Raw genomic sequence first — 18,480 nt, 5'->3', positions numbered from 1 at the left:
TAAATTTTTCATCAATTTCCATCAAGTTGTCCGTGTCTCCCCAAAATGTTACCACGTCCAAATTGAACGTTTTTTGCAAGGAACGTCAATGTAACGTATATATATTTAATTTTCCATAGACTAAAAGTTAAGCATTTTTGTGTCTTAAGTTCTGTTGAATGATATATTGTTTGGAGAGAGTTTTCAAATATTTATTCTAAAATGTAATAAACCAACAAGAAATTTGACTTCCATCAAAGTTTTGTAAACCATGTGCTGATCTTAAAGGCGTCGAAGTTTTTGATAAATGATAAGTTTTCTATAATACCGAACCTTTCGACTTTGGGACCTTTAGTAAAAGATATGTTTCTGCTAGTACGAATGTTTGTTGCATACACTAACAGTTATTTCCACGCATCCGACAAACTGACGCATGTGAAAAATACTGATCCTAATTCAAGGACTGTAGATCACTTTTTAATCTTAATAAAATGAGCAATTTCAAACTGCCGTTTTCTTTCCAAAAGCTGAGAATGAAATTGAAATTATAGATCAAGCAAACAGAGGATACATATAGTAGCTGTTGCTGCCATTGACCCGAACGAGAATTATTTTTCATTATAATCTTCTCCAAAGACTCATATTTGTAATGTAACTGTTGGTAGTACGGATAGAAAGACCCTAAAATTATTTCAATAAGTTAAGATTACGAGGAAATAAATAAAATCGAGAATGGAAAGATTATTCATCAAAAATGTATAATCAGTCATGTTCACAGTCTATAATTTTTTTAAATAAGTAGTCAAACATCAAAAAGCCATATGTATTAAAAATAGTGCAAAGCTTGAACGTTTTGTACAAAAGTCGGTTGAAATAAATGAAAATTACGTCGACTAACGTTACCATTATTGAACCGAACACTGTGCGTAACGTCTCTGTATATATGTAGCTGTCCCAAGTCAGAAGCCTATAATTGATTGCTTGTCAAATGTTGCTTTGTTACATATTTGTTTTCGTTGAATTTTTCGTTGGTATATAAATGAACCCATATTTTTCTCCTTTGAATTGTTTTACTTTTGACATTTCTGGGCCATTTACAGCTGACATTGCGGTATCGGCTTTGCTCATTATTGAATGTCGTACGGTGACCGATAGTTGTTAATTTTTGTGTCATTTTGTCTCTTGTTAATTGTTGTCTCATTGAAAATCACACCACATCTTCTATTTTATATAGTATGAAATGTTTTTCTTGACAGATTAAGTCTTGGGGAAAGTGGACCATGGCTAGCAAGATTATACTAAAAAGAAAAACATTTGCCCTAAATGTTTTAGGATTATGCATTGGAATATTTTTATCATCTGTTTATAGACATAAGATATTATCTTGTTTGCCATTGGCAGGTAAATGTTGTCGTACACTCCATGTAAACTATCAAGTCAATATTGGCGTTGATCATCTCAAATTTAACAATAACAATGCTGTACCAAAAGTTGCAGTTGAAGGCTTAGATTTGAACAGTTATATCAACAAAAATGACAAAAAATTCCTTCTTATTGGTGTGATGACAGCAAAGACATATCTTGATAACCGAGCTGTTGCTGTTTTTGATACTTGGGCCAATTCTTGTAGCAGATTCTGCAAAGTTATTTTTTTCTCCAGTGAAGGATCAACAACGGAAAAAAACAAATTCCACTGGTTAGTTTAGACGGTACTGATGATTCATATCCACCCCAGAGAAAGTCTCTTTTGATGTTGAAATACATGCATGATAACTATATCAACAACTTTGAGTGGTTCATGCGTGCTGATGACGATATTTTTGTAAGAGGAGACAAACTTGAAAAGTTTCTACGCTCTGTAAACAGCTCTGTTCCTCATTTCATTGGTCATGCTGGTATAGGAAAAAAAGGAAGACATAGGGGAACTTTTTTTGAACAGACATGAAAACTATTGCATGGGAGGGCCTGGAATTCTGCTCAGCCACACTACCTTGAGGCATGTTGGTCCACATGTACATAGTTGTATGGACAACTTGCTGACAACTCATGAAGATGTTGAAGTTGGAAGATGTGTACGCAGATATACTGGTTTATCCTGCACCTGGGCATTTGAGGTTCGTATATTTATTGTAAGCAAGGCCTATAATTTCGTTTAACCTGGTGTTAAGTATTTCCTACTTTAATATTTAATAACTTCATAGTAAAAGTGGTAAAGTTTTAGCCGTAAAAGGAGTTCCTATGGGAAATTGCATTGTCAATATTTACAGAAATGCAACCGATGAGTTAAGTCTTTTTCAACTGATTTTTATAGTTCGTTCTTATGTTGTACTGTTTTGGATTTTTTTTTTTTTTGTTTTTTTTTTTTACATCAATAAGGCCGTTAGTTTTCTCGTTTGAATTGTTTTACATTGTCTTATCGGGGCCTTTTATAGCTGACTATGCGGTATGGGCCTTGCTCATTGTTTAAGGCCGTACGGTGACCTATAGTTGTTAATTCTGTGTCATTTTGGTCTTTTGTGGATAGTTGTCTCATTGGCAATCATACCACATCTTCTTTTTTATACTATATAGGGTGAAAAAGGGGAACATTCAGAATTAACCAAATTTGCTTTATTTCACAGATTTTAAAGAAATTAACTCAAATATGAAGTTTTATAAATATTTAATGAAGATTGATAGAATCCTGGGCCTCAAATATGATGACTCAGCATAAATTCACAGTTTACAGTATGCATAGTTTACTTAAAGTCCTGGATACAAAATTAATTCATAATATTTGCATATTTGTAAGTTAAATTGTTAAGAAGTACTTATATTTACTCTTCGCAGTCATTGAAACTCATAGATCCTTCCTGAATATTATTTGAGGGGTGTTTTTGTCCTTTCGATAACCCAAAAGTAAGCCACAACACCTAAATCTGCTTTTTTGTCACCACGGCATAATAAATACAAGCTAGAAAAACAAAAATATCTCAAGAAAATTTACAATAGTGTCTTCTATCCTTGATATGTACTAAATATTCCAAATTGCTAGAAACAGCAGAATAATTCAGGAAATTTGAAGCCCCAGGTGCAAAAAACATAGAAAATTGCCTACCCCCTGGGTCATAAAACAAATAATTTGACTTGTAAATGCTATTACTTTATGATTTTAAAGCTCTTGATATAGAAAACAATAACTATGCTGGGAAGTTATGCAAAAATCAGATGTTAGCAGTCATCTCTATAACATTTTAAGTGAATTTATATCTCAGACTGGTATCTGCATACATACAACTATTGCAAATATGGCTTTGTTGGAACGTTTCTAGTACATATATTAGATAAATTGTGTCAGATATAGGATTACAGATGAAGATGATACTGTTATGACAAGAATTCTGAATTGACCATTTGAGGCAGAAAATGTGTACTTCAATTGACAAAAAGGCATACAGTAAGATGTGGACTGGATACAGAGGCTGGATTGGATCCTTTATATAATCTTGAATGTTGTAATTATTGACTGCCAAACATTACATTTATAGTATTCTGATATGCTTTCAATATGTTATCAAAACAGTTTTAAACAAGTTCTAGGCATTTTTAATCAGAAAATATGCAAATAGGGTAAGCTGGCAATAATTAAAGTCTTGTTTTCAAATTCTTTAAAAAAAATTAAACAGGGGAGGGGGTACAAAATGTACAGTAAAGAGAAACTTAGAGTATACGCAGTGATTTCTTTAAGGCTATAATTCTGATAAAAGAGTATTAATGTTAGAAAAAGTGATTTTAGAGAGTTTTCTATTTGAATAAATGTTTGTATAGATTGCACTTTGTAAATACAGCTGTTTCTCAAAACACGCCTCTTTTTAGGAGATCTTGAATATTCATAGAAAATTAATGTTGTTTACATACTGGTTCCAAGTTATGCTCTTTGTGTTCCATCTCACAGAGACATAACTTGGGAATGTAACCAGTAAATATACATGTGCATATTGTTTACATTGAAATCTGTGGTAACCTTTCATTCGAGGTAGGGGTAGCTAAGAAAATTAGTGTTAGTTTAAACTATGAGAAGTTCGGGGCATATAAACGTTGAAAATAAGCTGCACAGCCCTATATTTGGACCTTTGAAAAAAATTGAGGTGCATATAAACTTTCAATTCTAGGATAAGATTTTTTTCAAAACTTCACAGTAAAAGTGGTACAGTTTGAGCCGTAAAAGGAGTTCCTTTGGGAAATTGCATTGTCAATATTTACAGAAATGCAACCTTTAAACAATTGCCAACTTGCTGACAACTCATGAAGATGTTGAAGTTGGAAGATGCGTACGCAAATATACTAGTTTATCATGCACCTTGGCAGGTGAGGTTGGTACATATGCATTTTAACCACGGACTTTCGTTTCAATTTACACTGTGTTATTTATTCTGTTCTTTTATATCATTCACACAGGGTCACTATTTGGAATATTTTAGAGAAACTGAATTTCTCAAAGGCGTTATACTTTTTTTTTAAAGTTTTTAAATAACGGTACGTCTCAGTTGGTATACCATAAGTTAAGAACGTACTATACATTAAAGTTAAACCAAGAGTTCCAAATGGATAAGTTGAAATCATCCCTTCGTAAATTTTATGGACGCCATCACGAGTTTGTTGACCGTTATTGAATAACCGTTTCAATAATGATATCGGATATCAAATTAGACTATTTACTGGATTTGTTATCACATAAGCAACACGACGGGTGCCACATGTGGAGCAGGATCTGCTTACCCTTTCGGAGCACCTGAGATCACTACTGGTTTTTGGTGGGGTTCGTGTTGTTTATTCTTTAGTTTTCTGTGTTGTGTCATGTGTACTATTGTTTGTCTGTTTGTCTTTTTCATTTTTAGCCATGGCGTTGTCAGTTTATTTTCGATTTATGAGTTTAACTGTCCCTTTGGTATCTTTCGTCCCTTTTCTATACATAATACATACTATTTTAGGTTGATATAATTTGTTTTTATAAATGTCTACTACACGTTATTTATTTAATCCAACAAATAGCTTTCATGTTAAAAAAAGATTTAATGCAATATTTGATGTTTTTTTTTAACATTCAACCCTTTATATGAACTATCAATCTAGTATTTAATATAACAAATAAAATTAAGAATGAAAATGGGGAATGTGTCAAAGAGACAACAACCCGACCATAGAAAAAACAACAGCAGTAGGTCACCAACAGGTCTTCAATGTAGCGATAAATTCCAGCACCCGGAGGTATCCTTCATCTGGCCCCTAAACAAATATATACTAGTTCAGTAATAATGAACGCCATACTAATTTCCAAATTGTACACAAGAAGCTAAATTTAAAATAATACAAGACTAACAAAGGCAAGTGGCTCCTGACTTGGGACAGGCGCAAAAATGCGGCGGGGTTAAACATGCTTATGAGATCTCAACCCTCCCCCTATACCTCTAGCCAATGTAGAATAGTAAACGAAGACATCAAAAGAAACTGCAAATTATAGATTAACCCACCTCAGCACGATGAACAGCCGCAGGCAGCAACTTGTATTCAGAAAGGAACATCCAATATAAACACGTTGAAAATTTAATATTGGTATGAAATGACAATGTAAATATGATACATGTAACTTATTAATGTACTATGATTAGCCTAAACGTTACATATGTTAAGCAGGCATTGGGCGATTTACATTGCAATGTAATGCATTATATTACAATTACTTTGACAAATTCATGTATTAAATTACATTTACAAGTACATGCATTAATCAAAGTAATGCATTATATAACAATTATTTTTGCAAAGTAATGCATTGAACTACACAATGCATTTGTAAATGTTATTATTAGGTGAAAAAAATAAGTCAAACATTTTAAAACAACAACATGAAGTCACAAAATATCAAGCAAATGCAATAACTGTTCTGTATACATATTGAAATTTAGTATCAAGTAAAAAGTATATTCAATACAACATTTAACATCATAAGGGTTCTAGGGTATACATCTCTGTGTTTTCTCTAAAAAGAAATTACAAAGATCAAGATTGATAACTTTTTCAACTAATGTTAACTTCACTTTTATAAATATACGTTTGTTTTTTCTTACGTTTTAATTAAATTTATTTATTATCCTAGAATTTCTATCCTAATTAAATAACAAACATAGAGCTTAACTTATGACCAAGAGTAAACTAAACTTATTAGTGCTTCATGGCAATAGTAAATGTTCTATTATTTAATCATGACAAGGTATTCATTGATATTTTGAAAACATAAAATTACACAACTTTTTTCTCAAGTAATGCAAAAAATTACAATAACATGTCATGCAAAATTTGCTGTATGACACATTACATGCAATAACTTGAAAAATTGTAATGCATAACCATGCATTACAATTCCAAATTTGCATTACCCCATTAAGCCAAAATGTTACACTATTAGCACAATCGTGCATCTCCCTACTCGTTTTAGCATAGCAAGTCATATCATCACCCTGATCCTCGTCCTAATCCTGGTATTTTGTCTTCGTGGATATTTGTCTCCGTGGCAATCATACCACTTCTATATACTACTTATAGACTACTTTATTCTATATACAGATTCATTGATATTTTTTTTTCTAATTTAGATGCAGACTTTGTTTTACCAAAATTATGGAGTACAGAAAGGATCATTTAAAGCAATACTTATAAAGAAAAATCTATCTCGAAGGCAATAACTTTACACCCCATAAAGGATTCACAACAGCAGTACAGAATACAGAATTATCTTCTTTCCTCTCATATACAAGATCTGCATCAAAAACAGTTATATTTACAAAGGGAGATAACTCAAACGGAAAAAAATGCAGGCACTTTGAAACCAACAGATAGTATCACAAGACAAGGGATGATACCTTCATTGACTAAATATAAACCAAAAGTAAGAGATGAAGTGTTGGCATGGGACTACCTGTCGACATCTACTATGTCTCATCGGAATCTAAATCCTAAACGTGCTATAAATACACCATTAAAACATGCTTTGGAAGACAATATCAATCAGGCTTTACAAATCATGAACAGAAATGCACGACAGAAAGGGAGGACAATTTATTATAAAGACTTACGGTATGGATATCATAGAGTAAGTCCTCTTTATGGTGCTGACTATAAATTAAATCTGTTGATTACTTACGTGAGAGCCCCAATAAGAAGACATGTATATCTTCATCAGACATTTGGGGAAGTAAAATTTATTGAAGATCCTTTTACAGCTTCCCCAAACATTGAATACAAAGCTTCAAATTCACCATTTACATTTAGCAGTTTTGGTCAAGGTGAGTCATTGGAAATCATTCATTTTATTGTTCCACTTGCAGGCAAAGTTCCTGTATTTAAAAGATTTATGCAAAACTATGAGGAAGTATGTCTAAAAAACAAGGAAATGACACAGCTTCACATTGCTGTGTTCAATAGTGAGTCAGATTCATCTTCGATTAAATCACTAATGAATATTGTTGGTCAGTACCAAAAAAGGTACGGTGGTGCCGACATTGAAGTCATTTATGCAGATGGTACATTTAACAGGGCGAAGGCATTGGACATTGGAATGTCTGGGTTGAGTGAGGATTCTCTACTTTTCTTTGTAGTTGTAGACATTTTATTTGATAAATTTGCGTTGTTTAGAATACGTTATAATACAATCAAAAATATACAAGTGTATTATCCTATATTCTTTAGTCAGTATAACCCATTATTAGTTTGTACCATTTCTGACTCATGTGATATTAATTGGACTAATTTCACATCTGATCATGGATATTGGAGGAGCACCAGTACTGGTATGGTAAGTACCTACAAACGAGATCTTAAATCTGTCGGTGGGTTAAACACTTCTTTCAAGGGATGGGGGAAAGAAGACGGTGCCCTCTATAAAAAGTTTGTTGAAAGTAATTTAACAATATGTCGTAGCATAGATCCCGGGATGGTCCATGTTTTCCATCAAGTCATCTGTGATATTAATCTGAAGAAAGACCAGTATAATATGTGTAAAGGAACAGAAAAAAATACATTTGGATCGCAACAGCAGATTTCCAATATTGTATTTAGTATACCAGATATCTTTTACAGGATAGAAAAGGAGATAAGGTTAAATCCGTTTATTAGATTTTTTTCATTTAAAAAATAATTCATACAAGCTATAAATTAGTTGGAAATTCCACATGATCTGGGTTGTTTAATAGCACGCGCTAAGCGAGGGATCAAATAATGAGTATAACGACCAGACAAATACAGTAATTGGAAAACTTAAGCGAAGTCGAGATTGCCTACCTAATAGGTCTTTATGGCAGATCTATTTTCCCCCTGTAAGATAAAAGTACAAGTTCAGATAAATCCTCCCTTGCATGAATTGTTTCTTAAATAACCACTTGGAAAAATGAGTTCAATCCTGATAATTCTTCATCCAAATATTTGTTTTGTTTGACTGTTATTAAAATGTCTGTACCAAGTCAGGAACATGACAGTGCTTGTCCATTCGTTTTTGATGTGTTTTGTCATTTGATTTCGCCATGTGATTATGGACTTTCTGATTAGATTTTCCTCGGAGTTCAGTATTTTGTGATTTTTCTTTTTACTGTCTCATCCAAAGTTGACAAGTCGTAACTAACAATTGAGCCTGCAAAAGAATAGAAATGAAACAACACCAACCTCAAAACTACATTTTAAAACGATATTATTCGAATTTAGAGCGGAATATTTTTCAGCTTCATCGTTTTTCATTCGTTAATGTGAATAAATTATTTATGAAATTTTGCGGCATTATTTTTATTTTAATCTTTTTTTAAGATCTTATGCAAATAATTCATTACGGTTTGCCTTAAAAAACCAATAAAGTTTTCTTTACTTTTTCAATTTCAATTTAAGCACAACGAAATTCACGTAGTTTTTGCAGGTAGACTACGATAGAGGTAGATTTACGTGGAATGTTAATAGTAAAAGCAATTAATGTATACATATCCGAGTCTGCGCTAAGTATGGATATATCAAGAACTTATTACAAAATGTGTATAAAATGTGTGAAGTCAATACTTTTGTAAATCTATTTTTTTTTTTGCCGTGGTTGATATTTTTTGTATCATAGCCAAATTTTATAATATATTTGATGTACACAAAGCGGCCTATCACTTGTATAGCATTTTTTACATTGTTTTAGTCTCTTTTATAGTTTATCAATGGGAGTATGTGAGTTATGGCATTAAAATTCATTTATGATTCTGACACTGATGTTTTAAAGAAACTCTGTAATTTACGTTTAAAATTTACCACATCTGGGAAATTTATTCATGAATTAGTAAAGTGTTGTTGGTTCTTTTAATCTTTTTGGAATTCCAATCTTCATCTTCATGGATTAAAGACAAAGTCTATGGTCCTACTTGATTTTCTTACTTTACATGTTTTATAACTGTCTGTTTTACCTAAAATATACAAATAATAAGGAATACATAGGGTTTTAGAACAGTTTCCTTATTGTATGCTTGTCTTGCGTAATGTTTGTGCTTTCATTTGCGCATTCCATTCAAGTGTTAACTTTAGTAGGTGACAATTTTAATCATTTATCCTTTAGGAAAAGGGACATAGACATAAAGATGATTGACTTGTTTACCTTATTTAAGATGAAAACTCTAGAACAATATTCTTAATATGAAGTTTGTTACATAATAATCCCTTCTTTCGTGTTTGTTTTGTATTTTTCGGTCAGACATTAGAAAGAAATTTATAACACATAATTTATTTTTTATGAAAATTTCTATCAAGAAATGATGAAACATAACTTAGCAAATGTATAATGCCTTTCACTGTTTACCACAAAATGCCTTGTTGATTTACTGTGCATAATGTTTACTATTTTTCAGCCGTGTGAATCCTATGTTTGTCATATTCTGCTGAATAAAGGATTTATTTTAGCAATTCATGTTAGTTTTATTTTTAATATAAAAATAAAATATGGTACGATTTCCAATGAGACAACTTTCCACATGAGATGTAATGACATAGAAGTTTGTCTGCTCTATGGTCGGGTTGTTGTCGCTTTGACACATTCCCCATTTCCTTTTTCAATTTTATTTCCAAAGGTAGTAGCTATTGATCACATTACTGCCTTCATGCCAAGATGCCATATATTAAACAATTCAAAAGTGAAAACTAAAGGCCTGATGTATGTAAAACAAAGATAAACGAATATCATATATGATAAACAGCACTACTGATTTACAGGCTCCTTACTCTGGACAGGTACACACTGAACGTTGCGGGCTAAACATGCTAGGCCGCCAACCCTCTCCTAGAACTTAACATTCCCATTGGTATTATTGTCCTGCATTTACAGAGTGACAATATGAGACACAGAAATGCTGTTTCAGGTGGTCTCAATCTTCTATCAGATTGTGACTAGATCGTACTATGGGGAACAACTAGTGATTGGTCAAAAATACTTGGTATGTATAGATTATTAAGTTTCTACACATTGATATCGTAAAATATAAGCCGCGAGCCAAATTATGATTTTATTTTGGCAGGTGAGCGCAGCTAACGCGATAAAAAGCTCAACATTGTGTCGAGCGGCTGATATTTCACAATATATATGCGAAGAAAACTGGATAATCTGTTAATCGTTTATCTGTTCTTTTCTACTTTTCTTATACAGTTTTTCGCTTGACGAAAGTAAGCTTGAGTTATGTCCAACATAATTATGTTTAAATTTAGAGAGACATGACTTAGCAACGTTAAGTTTCATGAAATTTGATAAGCAGTTCTCAAGTTACGTTGCGACATGTGGACACCGGACAGACGGACATTTGTATACCATAATACGTCCCGTCAAAATTTTTGTCAGACAGGCGTATAAAAAATCTTTGAAACTACATGTACAGAGTCTGATAAGAAAAAAATATTCAAAGTTTTCATTTCATTACATACCTCTCATCACAAAATTATTCATTGACTGCTGCTCCGCATATGCACATAAATCAATATGACGATCTATGACTCCACTATCTATTCAATCTAGAAAGCAATGCCTAAAATGAATTCTTTTCTGTTGCTTAGCCATGTTAGCTTCTCCTACTTATTGAATGACTTGTACTTTCATTGAAACTGCTGAAAGAAATAATGTTTAATAAAATGAAGTAAAAATTTCTGCCAAAATTGCCTTAAAATATTTTGATATGGCAAGCAAATAATTCATAGATTGTTGGAAATTTACACATTGCCTGGGCCGTGATTTTCGAATTTTATTCTGTGTGCGGCTGCTCTGTTTTACTACCTGTTAGATAAAGCCCAAATATCTTAAAGGGATAGTAGCTACGATTTTGACAAAGTTATGAACAAGTTTTAAAGCTGCTAAAATCAAAGATATGTACTAAATATAAGCAATAAGATCGCTAAAATGTTTTCATAAACTACAGAAGTGTTAATAATTGATAATTCATATCGTGTTGTGTGCCTATTCATCTCATTAATTATGCATCGGGTTTACTTCCCGAACTTTGCCGACATAGCGAGTGAGCTAACCAAGATATATATAGATACGAACACGTGCTTTTTGTTTTCTTACATATTTGATAATTACTCTTTATTAAACGTACATATTTGACGCCATTTATCAAATTATGTAAATAAAAAATAAAACAAATACCGGCATATTATTCCAACCCAAGATTCTCCAACAATGGCGATATTATACACTTGTTATTACATTTGTATGACCAAACATTGCCGATAATGTATACACGTGTTTGTGTGTTAAATCGGGGCCTCCATGAAGGATACACTTGAAGAATAATACTTAAGTTTAGGAAGTTGATTTCTTATTTCTTCTAAGGTGGGAGATTACTGCCCGTAAATTTATAAACATATTTTTGACAATTATGAACACGTTGAGATTTTTTTTCATGTGATCTGGAAAATTTAAGAACTGTAAACATTACGCAAACCGTCGGCTACTTTTCTTTGACTTTGCCTGCGTCGCAGGTGTTTCGAGTGAATTAATGACCGATCTCATCGACGTTTTTGTATTTTCAATTTAAAATAATTAGTCTGCACCTCTTTTTTGTTTCTTTTCTCGCTGAAACTGCAAATTCGTGTACCATTTCCGCGATAACATTCCCCTGTTTGACCATTTTCCCTTCGAGGCACAATATGCGATTGCGCATTGGGAACTGACGAGTAAAGGTCATATGAATAAGGGTTGGGCTTAACATCGAATTATTATCTATAGATAATAAATAAATGTAGGTGTTAAACGTTAAAAAACTTCTAAATGCTTAATGGAACGTAACCAGTAATTGTTTTAATCATAATTATTTTACTTTTTGTACAAAATCCGGCATATAGATTAAAAAAGTAATTTTAACGAAAATCGTAGCTACTATCCGTTTAATAAATCCGTAGCTTGCATGGGTTATTTCGTGACTAACCGATAGAAACACTGTTTAATTCTTCTAATTCTCAAACCAAACATTTGCCATTTTCAATCGACATGATTTTCTTGTAAGCTTCCATCAAATCCAAAGTTGACATTTCGTAACTAAGGAGCCGCCATGTTGACTTGAAGAAATTAGTAAATATGCAAATAATGCAATAGAATAGAAAACAAAACAAAACCTACCTCAAAAATCAGTTTTAATACAATATCATACGAATTTCGATGGTTCACGTGACAGAAAACTTTCAACTTTACCGGTTTCATTTGTATGACGTCATGTTTAAAAATTACCTAAATGCGACAAAAAAAAATAATAGACTTTCGCGGAATTTTATTTTATTTTATTTGGTAATTTCTCCGAGCTCTTGTGCATTACTTATTTTTTATCATGCATCCGAATAAGAATAACAGTAATTTTGTCTTTTTTTAATTGCACTTTTTAAAACAATAAAATCGGCAAAGGGCCTGCAAATAGATCCAAAACATGTAGATTTACGTGGGGAGTATATTGTAACAGCCATTATTATGTATATCTCTGAGTCTGCGCTAAGTACAGATATATCGAGAATTGTATCACAGTGTTGTTTATAAAGCGGAAGAAGCACCTCATATTAGAATTGTACTTTTATGTAACATATTAAACAACTGAAATGCAACTAAACCAAAAATGTCAGATTTATCCTCCTCATCATGATGAACAGGAGATGACAGCAACTAGCAAACTGCAAGGTACATCCATAATAAACATGTTAAAAAAATGTCATTTATTATGAATTGAATATTGATATAAAACGAAAATATAGATGTGATACTGATAATTTATCTGTATATAGGATTAGGAATGTAGATTAGCTCAAATGCGTCTTTTTGTGTCGGGATGTATAAGTACCCGGCCACGTCCACATGTATTTTTGTCCATCTGATGAGTTAAGCCTTTTTCAACTGATTTTTATAGTTCGTTCTTATGTTGTACTGTTATACCACTGTCCCAGGTTAGGGGGAGGGTTGGGATCCCGCTAACATGTTTAACCCCGCCACATTATTTATGTATGTGCCTGTCCCAAGTCAGGAGCCTGTAATTCAGTGGTTGTCGTTTGTTTATGTGTTACATATTTGTTTTTCGTTCATTTTTTACATAAATAAGGCCGTTAGTTTTCTCGTTTGAATTGTTTTACATTGTCTTATCGGGGCCTATTATAGCTGACTATGCGGTGTGGGCTTTGCTCATTGTTGAAGGCCGTACGGTGACCTATAGTTGTTAATGTCTGTGTCATTTTGGTCTTTTGTTGATAGTTGTCTCATTGGCAATCATACCATATCTTCTTTTTTATATTGAAATTGAACCAAACTTAACTGATTTTTAGCCAAAATGTTACGTACATCAGTCAAAACGTGCATTTCCAAACCCAATTTATCATAGTTAGTAATGTTTATAAACGCTCAACGGTAATAGGTAGAGGTTAGAAATGTATCACGTCATATAATTGACCTCATCCTTATTCTCATGTCTCTTGTTAATATTCGTCGCCTAGGTAATCCTGTCACTTTTTCTTTATTTTATATACATATTACCTTGTTAACATTATGTTCTATTTTTGATGCAGAATTTGTTTTACCATAATTATAAAGAAGAGAAAGGATCAATTAAACCAACACTCAATGTAAAATCTGTCATGGTGGTACTAACTATACACCCCGTAAAGGATTCACAACATTAGTACAATTTATTGAAGATCCTTCGACAGTTTCCTCAAACATTGAGTACAAAGCATCAGATTCTCCGTTTACATTTATCAGTTTAGGTAAAGGTGGACAATCATTGGAAATCATTCATTTTATTGTTCCACTGGCTGGCAAAATTCCCGTATTTAAAAGATTTATGCAAAACTATGAGGAAGTATGTCTTAAAAACAAGGAAACGACACAGCTTCACATTGCTGTGTTCAATAGTGAGTCGGATTCATCTTCGATTAAATCACTAATGAATATTGTTGGTCAGTACCAAAAAAGATACGGTGGTGCCGACATTGAAGTCATTTATGCAGATGGTACATTTAACAGGGCGAAGGCATTGGATATTGGAATGTCTCGGTTGAGTGAGGATTCTCTACTTTTCTTTATAGATGTAGACATCTTTTTTGATAAATTTGCGTTGTTTAGAATACGTTATAATACAATCAAAAATATACAAGTGTATTATCCTATATTCTTTAGTCAGTATAACCCATTATTAGTTTGTACCATTTCTGACTCATGTGAGATTAATTGGACCAATTTCACATCTGATCATGGATATTGGAGGAACACCAGTACTGGTATGGTAAGTACCTACAAACGAGATCTTAAATCTGTTGGTGGGTTAAACACTTCTTTCAAGGGATGGGGGAAAGAAGACGGTGCCCTCTATAAAAAGTTTGTTGAAAGTAATTTAACAATATGTCGTAGCATAGATCCCGGGATGGTCCATGTTTTCCATCAAGTCATCTGTGATACTAATCTGGAGAAAGACCAGTACAATATGTGTAAAGGAACAGAAAAAAATACATTTGGATCGCAACGGCAGATTTCTAATATTGTATTCAGTATACCAGATATTTCAAACAAGAATGATAAGGAGATAATGTTACGTCAGTTTATTAGATATTTATTTTCTAAGAAATAGATCATGCAAGCTATAGATTTGTTTAAACTGTTCACTTGACATTTATTTGTGAAAATGTGGTGATGCATGCAGGCTGAATTTTTTTTTAATTAGGTTTAGTCAAATGATTATGATTTTGTACACAACTATCCAGTCTTATCAGTATTATTTCAATCAAAATGTGTATGAAATGTCTGAAGTCATTGGTTGATATTTTAGATCATAGCCGAAGTTTTAAAGTGTTGAGGATATATTTAATATGCACAAAGCTGCCAATCATTTTAGTGTATTAATTTAATTGTTGAAGTATTTTATAGTTAGTACATAAAAGAATACGAGTGAGGATTTCAAAATTACAGTTTACGACTTCTGGGGAGAATTATTTATGACTCAGTAAATTGTAGGCAAATATTGTGGATTCTTTTATTTTTTTTGTGGATTCCAATCTTCCTTGATTAAAGAGTTATTCCCCCAAAAGCAGTTCGATTTTCTTGATTTTAATGATGTACAAGCTAAGATCCTTGGAATAATTGGTAGATGTGTTACCCTGATTTCACAAAGGCAATAAAAGAAAGCCAGACTATGACTGTGATCATAGTTGTTCTAAACAAAATCAAAGATTGCATGTAACTCTGCTAATAGTTCAATAAATATAAGAAACCGTATTTTGTTACTGATAAGTCTTTTAAGACAGGTGTCTTTGACAATAAAGGAAAAAAAGACAAAGATGCCAATACATCAAACAGTAGTACAGGTTCTTTGGGGTTCTTATAGTATCCGGTCCAACCGACTCAGAGATACAAGAAATTCTATTTCCAAATCAAGACAAGATACCAGTGGGGGGTCGTCTCAATTTGTTTTTAGTTGCAAAAAAAAAAACAAAACCGGTCAATGGTTTTTGTTTGCAATAGATAAGGGTTACAAATTTAATTTCATAAAAGCACTAATTTAGAGGGGGTATAAAACAAACAATAGTATCTAAAAAAAAATTAGAAATTTTATCGGATATCTTAAACAAAACATTCTAAAGTGAATGCACTGAGCAACGTAAGGAATATAGTAGAAAAAAACAAAGAGTTGGGGAATAACGCTCCACATAAGAAAAGCGTATTCACATGTCGACGTTTCTAAGTCATTTCCAGCATCAAAGATTTAACCTTCATAATCAAGCATTTGAACTCAAAGCTCTGTGTTTCGGTTCACATCTGCCCTAAGAGTCTTTACAAAAATAGTGTCTTTCGTTGAACCCTACATGAAAATGAAAAATTTAAGATTAATAGTAAATCTAGACGATTGGCTCATAATAAAACAACAAACGGACAGCTATGTCTAGATCGAGCAGAATGTCTCGATCTCTTTTTTATCACTAGGGTTTGTAGTTTTGTAGTTAACAAAATAACTGGAACTAGTTCTGCATAAGGAATTATTAAGGAACGGTATTCAACCTGGAACAGGATAAATATCCCCAACAAAGGAACGAATAAACAATTTTAATCTAGCCATTCAAACTATAGTGAAAGAAACTCAAGCGACATCGTTAATTTTTTTTCATCTTCTGACTATAATGAACTAATGCCAAATGTTCATTTGCAAATGAGAAATATTGACCTCCATCACGTCAAGTGTTCAAAACACAAATCCCAGTTAATCAGCACCTCAAATATCATCCGATGTTCGGCTTAATTGAGCGAACACTCTGAAAGGCCGCTCTTTGCATCCTCAACAGACTCGTTTAACCTGAACTACAGATACTTCAAAAACCGAGGGAACATATCAATTATAACAGGAAACAGCATAAAACAGAAAATTTGAAGTGCAACAAAAAACAGTTCAGTAGGTCGTAATTCATATATTGACTTTGGTTTTTTTTTAATTTTAGACCGGCAACCACAAAAGTAATACCTGAATGTGATTTGCAGTTGCTTATTGGCCGTTTCAAAATCTAATGCATTCTGGGTAATATTTTCAAAAGCGTACACCAAAACGTTGTGATTGGTTTAAAACGTCCTAAACAATGATAATCCATCCAATGACGCGACGTTATTTTCGTTTTGGTGTACGAACAAATCAATATTCATGCAAAAACTGTTGTTCCTGCATTCACTACAATAATGAATAAGATCATGTTGCATGTTTGTTTTCAAAATTTGGAGAGAGCCAAGGCACTTAGAAGTAGTTTAGATAAAAAAAAAGAAGGGAAAACTAATTCTTTCTTTACTAGTATGTGAAGACATTAAACCTCTTTCTTCATAAATTATATATAATTGATTTTTTAAACTGATAAATGAGATTATATTTTTTCTTCTTTGCAAAATATCAAGACATATTCAACGAGAACAATTGAACCCTCATGGGAAGAACACAAAGGTGCGTCTATACATTCTTTTCTAGAAGACGCTGATCAGAGATCACAGTCAACATTTGGAAAAACCTTACTTTGTAAAGAATCACTCGGATTCAAACAAAAAATACTCTGAAACTGACATTATCAAGATGCTTGATTTCTTGATTGACATCATATTTGTTTCGTTTGAAGGACGTTTTTTTCAACAGACTGTCGGGATACAAATGGGAATCAAATGTGCCACTCTTCTTGCCGACTTGTTTCTTTATTATTATGAGACTGACTTCATAGAGGACCTTCTTAGGAAGAAAGATAACAAGTTAGCAATATCCTTTAGCTTTACCTTCCACTATATAGATGATGTTCTTCCAGTAAATTATACAAAATGTGTGACTATGTTGAACGAATTTATTAACTATCCCATCGAACTAGAGATAAAGGATACTACATATATAGTTAGGTCTGCCTCATGTCTTGACTTACATCTAGAAATTGACAATGAGGGTCGGTTGAAAACAAAACTTTACGACAAAAGAGATGATTTCAGCTTCCCAATTGTGAACATTTCTATTTCAGCAGCGCCTGCATACGGAGTATATATCTCCCAATTGATACGGTATTCCCTGACTCGTATTTCATATCATGATTTCCATGATATATGATTGCTACTCACAAGGAAGCTATTAAACCAAGAGTTCCAAGTAACGAAGTTGAAATCATCGCTTCGTAAATTTTACGGACGCCCTCATGAGTTTGTTGACCTTTATGAAATAACCGTTTTACAGATGATATCGAATATGTGCATGAGGTCGTAACTACAATATCCTTCTGTTTTCACGAATGTGACCTACCAAATTAGACTATTTATCGGATTTGTAATAACATAAGCTACACGACGGGTGCCACATGTGGAGCAGGATCTGCTTACCCTTCCGGAGCACCTGAGACCACCCTTAGTTTTTGGTGGGGTTCGTGTTGCTTAGTTGTGTTTTCTGTACTATAAATTGTCTGTTTGTCTTTTTATTTTTAGCCATGGCGCTGTCAGTT

At 32.8% G+C, this 18,480-nt stretch overlaps 2 protein-coding genes across 2 annotated transcripts; both read left to right on the top strand.

Moving 5' to 3' along the window:
• The first annotated feature begins 2,005 nt into the window (after positions 1 to 2,005).
• On the top strand, positions 2,006 to 9,924 carry LOC143071347 (chondroitin sulfate synthase 1-like). Its single transcript, XM_076245596.1, has 2 exons — positions 2,006 to 2,093; positions 6,612 to 9,924. Exon 2 carries the CDS (start codon positions 6,872 to 6,874, stop codon positions 8,150 to 8,152), a length of 1,281 nt encoding a protein of 426 aa, XP_076101711.1. The 5' UTR covers positions 2,006 to 2,093; positions 6,612 to 6,871; the 3' UTR covers positions 8,153 to 9,924.
• Positions 9,925 to 13,952: 4,028 nt separating this feature from the next.
• LOC143070967 (chondroitin sulfate synthase 1-like) lies at positions 13,953 to 15,110 on the top strand. The gene is made up of 2 exons (XM_076245065.1): positions 13,953 to 13,980; positions 14,194 to 15,110. Exons 1-2 carry the CDS (start codon positions 13,953 to 13,955, stop codon positions 15,108 to 15,110), a joined length of 945 nt encoding a protein of 314 aa, XP_076101180.1.
• Positions 15,111 to 18,480: the final 3,370 nt, after the last annotated feature.

This window comes from Mytilus galloprovincialis, chromosome 4 (assembly GCF_965363235.1).
Source record: "Mytilus galloprovincialis chromosome 4, xbMytGall1.hap1.1, whole genome shotgun sequence".
NCBI classification, from domain to species: Eukaryota; Metazoa; Mollusca; class Bivalvia; order Mytilida; family Mytilidae; genus Mytilus; species Mytilus galloprovincialis.
Note: the sequence above shows the minus strand (reverse complement) of the source record. Positions and strands in the feature narration are given on the sequence as shown.

What these genes read in the sequence shown, in the direction of transcription:
- LOC143071347 (XM_076245596.1), top strand. Translation starts at nt 6,872, where the DNA reads ATGATACCTTCATTGACTAAATATAAACCAAAAGTAAGAGATGAAGTG.
- LOC143070967 (XM_076245065.1), top strand. Translation starts at nt 13,953, where the DNA reads ATGTCTCTTGTTAATATTCGTCGCCTAG. An exon ending in TGTTAATATTCGTCGCCTAG is followed by an intron (nt 13,981 to 14,193) that starts GTAATCCTGTCA and finishes ATCCTTCGACAG; the next exon opens with TTTCCTCAAACATTGAGTAC.